The sequence below is a fragment of the Antrostomus carolinensis genome, unplaced genomic scaffold (assembly GCF_000700745.2).
Source record: "Antrostomus carolinensis isolate BGI_N321 unplaced genomic scaffold, ASM70074v2 scaffold7223, whole genome shotgun sequence".
NCBI lineage: Eukaryota > Metazoa > Chordata > Aves > Caprimulgiformes > Caprimulgidae > Antrostomus > Antrostomus carolinensis.
Genome location: NW_010304411.1, coordinates 45,926 through 52,432, shown reverse-complemented (window position 1 = coordinate 52,432; position 6,507 = coordinate 45,926). Strand labels below are relative to the sequence as shown.

General features: G+C 54.8%; 1 protein-coding gene across 1 annotated transcript in view; it reads right to left on the bottom strand.

The window, feature by feature from the left end:
• Window positions 1-527: 527 nt before the first annotated feature.
• Window positions 528-6,507, bottom strand: part of LOC104522210 (protocadherin-1) — a 51,414-nt gene continuing 45,434 nt past the window's right edge. Inside the window, 1 exon segment of the mRNA XM_010164436.2 lies at window positions 528-913. Coding sequence (XP_010162738.2) covers window positions 528-913 — 386 coding nt within the window.

Below are 6,507 nucleotides of genomic sequence, written 5' to 3'. Positions count from 1 at the left end.
TTTTTTTTTTTTTGTGTGTGTATTTTTTGTTTAAATGTCTTTTGTTTCAAGGACAATAAAAAGTTTTGATCAGGCAGGACTTGAATGTCATTCCTAAGATTCATATTTACAGGAGTCTACAGCAAAGAGACAGGCAGTTCGCTCCCCGTGTGCAGGGACACCCCTCGTCCTAAGCCCCAGGAACTCCACCAGCTCTGCGTGGACCTTTGGTACGTAAGCCCTTCTCCCCAGCTGTGCCCTCCACACCAGGAGCCTGCCCAGCCCCCCCCGGCGACGCAGCAGTTCGGAGACATGCACCTGCAAGTGCTCGGAAATTGGGTTTTGGATGCCTTCATCCTTCCCACCCACCCCTGGCCCCAGGAAACAAGGGGTTAAAAAGGTGCTCCTCTCATCCCTGCCTTTCCCTGCCCTGCTATCCGCTGAACCCACCGCCTGGAGAACCAGAGCGATAAAGCATTGAAGTTTAAAATGTTCCTCTGGACACTGGCCTCAGAAGCGCGTCTGCTCCCTGCCCCTCGCGCCCAGCCTCACAGGTATATCTCCCTCTTGGTGGTCTGGGATGAGGGAGTGGTGGCTGGCTGGAAGTCCGAGGTCTGGGTGAGAGGAATTTCCTCCATAGGAGAGTCCTTGCAGGGCTCATGGCTACTATTGGAGAAGGCACTGTATGTGGGGAGCAGGCGGAGGTTGGCCATTTTGGTGCTGCGCTCTTCTGAGAGTCTGGGGCTGCCATTCCCGACTTGCTCTTGACTCCCTCTGTCTTGGTAAGGCACAAAAGTGGAGAGTTTGAGGGCGTTCTTGGGCCTGCGGCTGGGGGAGGACTGGCCGGGCATCCAGCAGGTATCGGAGTGGCCAAACTCTGTGCACTCCCGGGTACAGGTCCCAGTCATGGCTACATCGGGCAGAGGCCGGAGATCTGCAGAGAAGCAAGCGAGAGCATTGTTACACACACTCAGGTACCACCAGCTCGGGGCATGAGGATGGAGTACAGGGACAAGCAGCAGAGCCTGGACACCTATGCTAGGGCAAGAGTTGGGCTCGATGATCCTTGCAGGTCCCTTCCAGCTCACAACATTCTATGATTCTATGATCTCCATCCTACCTGCACCCTCCCACGGTAGGAGGGGACAGATGGACCCCTGGTCACCCAGGGAGCCGGACCCACGGCCACCCAGGGAGCAAAGGCAGAGCTGGGAGGGGAACCCAAGGCTCCTGGCAGCAGATGCCTCCATCCAAGCCCACAACCCCAGCTCCTCCTGGACAAGCATCCTCCCTGCTGCTGGTGCGTGTTGAGAAATGGGAGGCAGAGCACAGGGCAGAGCTCACTGAGCCCACTCCCTTTGGAGATAAGAACTGCACAGGAGGGGCTCCACAGCCTGGATTTGCACAGCAGGAGACAGGCTGCCAACAGACTGGTCACCTCACAGCTGTGGGCACCACCCGGGCCCTGCTAGGCTCCAGGAACCCCCTTGGTCCATCACCTTCGGGAACCAGTGACAGCTTCACTGTGCAGAGACAGCGAACTGCCCTAAACACAGTCAGGCTCTTCACTGCCCTGAAGTACAACCACATTTCCTGAGCACCATCCTCGGGCAGCCCTGCCCTGTTAAACATAAGCCATGCCAGGCCACCTGCGAGCCTCCCCAGGCACCCATCAGCAGGAGCCCCAAGCCCACCCAGAAGTCCTCAGACATCAGCTGGTCTCCCACAGAGCCTGCAATCCCTGAATGCAGTGAAGAACGCATGGGAAAACCTATGTCTGCCTCCAGAGAGGCTGGAAATACCTGAATCTGATTCTCGTGAGTCCCTGCCCCAGGAGTGCCAAGCCTCTCTGTGCACCAAACACCTGCTTCTGAGACAGCCAGCTATCTGAGGGCATCAATAACTTCCTGCTCCAGCTGGAAACTCTGACCATCAGCTACACCAGGTCATGGTCTGGTGTCCCCACATACCAGCCACCTTCTACCTCAGACACTACAAGACCTTCCTGAGCCTTGTCTGTGTGTCTTTTACACAGGGAGTACCTGTCACAATTATTCAGAGCCTGAAACTTGGCATTTCTGTGTAGAGGTGTGTGTCCCTTCAAGAGCCATCCCAGACACAAGCCATCCCATGCCATCTACTCCAACTTGGGACACAACATAGCTCCCTGCCACTGCCTGGGACACACCACTGCCCACTACCACAAGCACCTGCTGGCTGATCGAGCCTGGTGCTGATGATGGGATGAAGAGGAGGGCTGCTCATGACCTTGGAGACTGCTCTGACTTGCAGATGTCCCTTCTGGTTCACAGAAGTCCTCTCCATCTCTCCACCCAGGAACTCACTGCACTGCATTGCTGACAAACAGCCCTGCAGACTGATGGAAGGAGATATACCAAGGAGTTCTGGGGACCAGGGACATATGACCAGGGGCATGTCCCTTCCCACCAGATACACACTGGTACACCTAATCCCCTCCTCCCAAACAAGGACAGACCCGCTGTCACTCCCTCAACCCTGGGAAAAAGCAAGCCGGAGCTATTCACATCATGCTCGGGGCTCTGCCCTCATCAGCACGTCCCTCCTGCCACTGGTTCAGGGCTCTCAGACACAGGCATCCCTGAGTCACCCTGGCACAGCTTTCACACACAGGCAACCCCGGCATGCAAGGAAGGTCTCTGCAGGAGAAGGCTCCATACGATGCCAGGAATGGTTGACAAGGGTCATAAGTGAGAGCTAAAGAGATGAGCATGGAAGCAGTAAACCAGTGTGTGAGCATATCTTGCCCTAAAAAAATCCCCAGTGACTGGGGGCTGATTCCCAGGTTCCTGTGGAATCCCTGGCACTCACATTGCTCCCTGTGCTGGGAGCCACCTCCCGTGTCCCGTCCCCTGGCGCACACGTAAGCTGTGATATCCTGGCAGAAGCCATAAGGACATACCTCAGTGCAGACCCCCTTCACAGCCTGCTCCGCTCAGGGGACTCTAATGAGGAGCAGAAAAAGGACGAGAGGGTCACATCATTGCACAGCCCCCCAGCCTCCACACCCACCCTTAGCATCCTCCTGCACCCTTCAACCTCTGCCAGCCCTCCCCGTCACATTGCACTGAGCCCCGCAGCATCCCTCTGGTACCCACTGCCTTCAGGAGTCCCTCGGCCTCTCCTGGCCCTGCTCCAGCCTCCCTGAGGCTGCTTGGCCACCACTGCTGGTCTCTCACTAGTTTCTCCAGCCTTACCCTAGCCTCCCTGGAGCCCACTGGCCCTGGCAGGACTCACACGGGAACCTGAAGCAAAGCTTGAAGCCACCTGGCTTGTGGCACCCCGAGCCCCTGTGTGCAGAGGGACTGGGGTTGCGCCTCACACGGCAACGTGCACACACACACACAGATACAGCCCAGCGGGATGCACACTGACGTGCTCACACACCACAAAGGGGCACACTCAAAGGAACTCGTGCACAGGGGACAGCCATGCTCACGCTGCAGGGTGCAAAAGCAGGAGCCCAAGCCATCACAGGGGACAAGATGTCCACACAGGCCAGTGTCAAAGCCCAGCTTGCCAAGTGCAGGTTTTGGGGTCATTCTCAAGGATGGCCACAGACCAACTGTCCTATTTCCTGAGCATGTGGACTGTTGCCTCATTTCTTTCTCCTAGCTACAGACAGAAAGCAAGAGATGAAGCCAGAGGCAAGACAGCTCAGTGTTCATCTCTACTCTCTTCAAGTCAAAGAAGAGACTGGAGCCTGTGTCCTAGATGATCCACCACGACTTCCTCTCAGGACAACAAGATGCCCCAGTGGCCACTGGCTTGGTCACTCAGAGGTCATGTTAAGTTGTCTTTCCCTTCTGTTGAAGAGGCAATATCACTGCCTCTCTCTCTCTCTCTCTACTTTCCTGCTAGATAAATAGGAGGTCTCATCATCATTCCCACTTCCACAAATGCCTTGGTGCTGTGCACTCCCAGGGCAGGGAGTGGATGAGTGCCACTTCTTCTTGCTCTGGCAGAAGATGCTTTGCCGAGTCTACAGAGGGTACTGGCAGGACCGAAATAAAAGCTACCTCTCCAGTGAACAAAGCTGTGGTGATTTCCTCGCGCCAATGGCAGCTTAGAAATCAGAGGATCAAGCAGGAACGCTGTGTTCAGGGTCTTTTATTCTGGTTTTCCCATTGTCTGTTTCTGGCACCAAAGTCTTTTTCCAGCGTTGTCCCTTCACTTGCAGTGAGATGCTGGCATCGGAGCTCTGCTGCTAAAGGAGTGTATTATGTGCCATGAGCACAACCAGCTCTGCTTTAAGGGCCCGGGAACAGGGCAGGGTGTAATTCCTGAATAGTTGTCATTTAGAGCAAACACGACCCCATGGCCTAATTCTCAGCACATGCTGGTGGGCCAGAGATTTCAATGTGCCACCACAGACAAGGAAAAACCCTTCTTTGGAGGTAAACACTGGTGGAAATTTTGCTTGCAAAGTGCCAATTCTGGATGCTCTGCAGTGTGGTGAGGAGGCAGAGCCCAAACCTCACTTTAGGGTTGAGGTGCCCACTTCACCTTACAAAGTGTAGTCGGGATTTTGGATCCCTCCTCCACCCCAGGAATGAAGTTTTGTGACTCTGAACCCCAGATATCTGACACAGTTCCCAGGTGATGAAGAGGATGGCCATGCCCTCTCCAGCATCTCACTCCTCCAGGGCCATGCAAACTAAAAGCTCTGTCTGTCCAGCTGCTGGGCAGTCACAGTCCTCAGGGTCTTCTGACTCCCCCCTTTCCATAGCTTTGCAGTTTCTCTGGCATCCTCTTGTTAGCAGCCTCAGGGCTGCTCTGCTTCAGCACATTGAATAAGAATGAATTGGGGCAGTAAAAGTCTTATCCCTTTGAACTTTTCAGATGAAAAGGGGCACAGTTGGGGCTTTACACCCAGCTGCATTCAGAGATGGACTCTGAGCCCTCCTCCTCGCTGGAGGAGGGGAAGCTCTCTCCAGCAGCAGCTCTGTTCTGGATGCTGGTGTGGCTGTTCTCCTCTCCTGACATCCAGGGCACCTCTGCTCCGTGTGAAGGAGACTGTGCCAGGCTGTCTCCTCTGGGAAGAGGCACATATTGGTGCTGCTGCTAATTATTTCTTTCTATATATCCCCATGCAGGGCAGGAACACATCCTGTTGCACCCACTTGCAAGGGCTCCTCTCATTCTATTATCGCTTTTAGTGGGGGCTTTCAACCGCGCACTTGAGTACTGTTAGGAGACAGAAGCAGGCAGCCTTATTCAGCAGGTACCTCCATCTCCTGCAGCAAATGTGCAGACATTCACTTGCCCACTGCAAGCCAGGTAGCTCCAAGCAGAGGCCAAGAGCCAGCCTCAGCCACTTCTTTTTTTTTTTTTTTCCCCACCATCTGCAACGTGCACAGGCTGGTTTGGTTCTCCTTGTCTTCCTTTTGCATCAGACATCATCAGTACCGTGTGCGTGGTGTGCGGTGCTGGGATGATGCGGAACAGGGGCCCAGATCTCATGGGTGAGGGGCGGTAGTGGAGCAGCTCTGGGAGGGAAGACAGTGGGACTGCAGGGACAGCAGTGACACAGCAGAGCACGGCAGAGGATGCAGCGAAGCCCAGAAGGGAGGAGGAGGGAAGCGCAGCATGCTAGGAGGGACTGAAGACGTTCAGCGGTACGGAGAGATGGGGAATATGACAGTGTGGGGAGAGCAGCTTGGAGGCAAAGCAGGATGCTTTCCTGAAGCATTAGATTAGAAAGACTCATCTTCCCTACCTGCTGACATGGAGAAGATGGACCACTAATTTCAACCAGCTACCCCTGTCCAGAGCCCACAAGCACTGTACTAGCTTGTGGGCTAGTCAGTCAGGGGGTAGAAGGGTGGAGCACACCCCACACTGCAATCTGAGGGCTGGGTGCAAAGTATTTCTTTCAAAATGGCTGGTTTTCAGCCAGGGAAGGATGCAGTGTTTCCAGTACAGGAAGCTTCACCACCTCTGTTGCCCCAGTGCAGATACCTGGAGACACCTCTCCTCCAGCAATGAGCCCTCAGGGCTCTGCAGACCACTCCTGGGCCATCCCTTACAGCCGTGACCTCCCACAGCATCATATCCCAGCAGCACCATCCTCCCTGCCTGCCCCTCCAGCATCTATGCGATGGGAACAGCCTCCCCAGTGCTGTTTCTGCTGCTAAAAAACTTTTTCACCCCAAGGGTTGTCAAGCACTGGAACAGGCTGCCCAGGAAGGTGGTAGAGTCACCTTCCCTGGTGGTATTTAACAGACAGGTAGATGAGGTGCTCAGGGACACGATGTAGAGGTGGCATTGGTAGTGTTGGGTTTATGGTTGGACTTGGTGATCTTAAAGTTCTTTTCCAACCACTATGATTCTGTGATTCTGTGCTCTTTCCAACGACTCCCTTCCTACAGCGCAGCTCCTGAGAGGAGACACCATTCCCCTACTCCACCATAGCTTACTGGTGCCGTTCTCCTGCACCATCGCTCCCTCCAGGTACCACTCCCTGGAGCGCTCACACCTACAGGTACC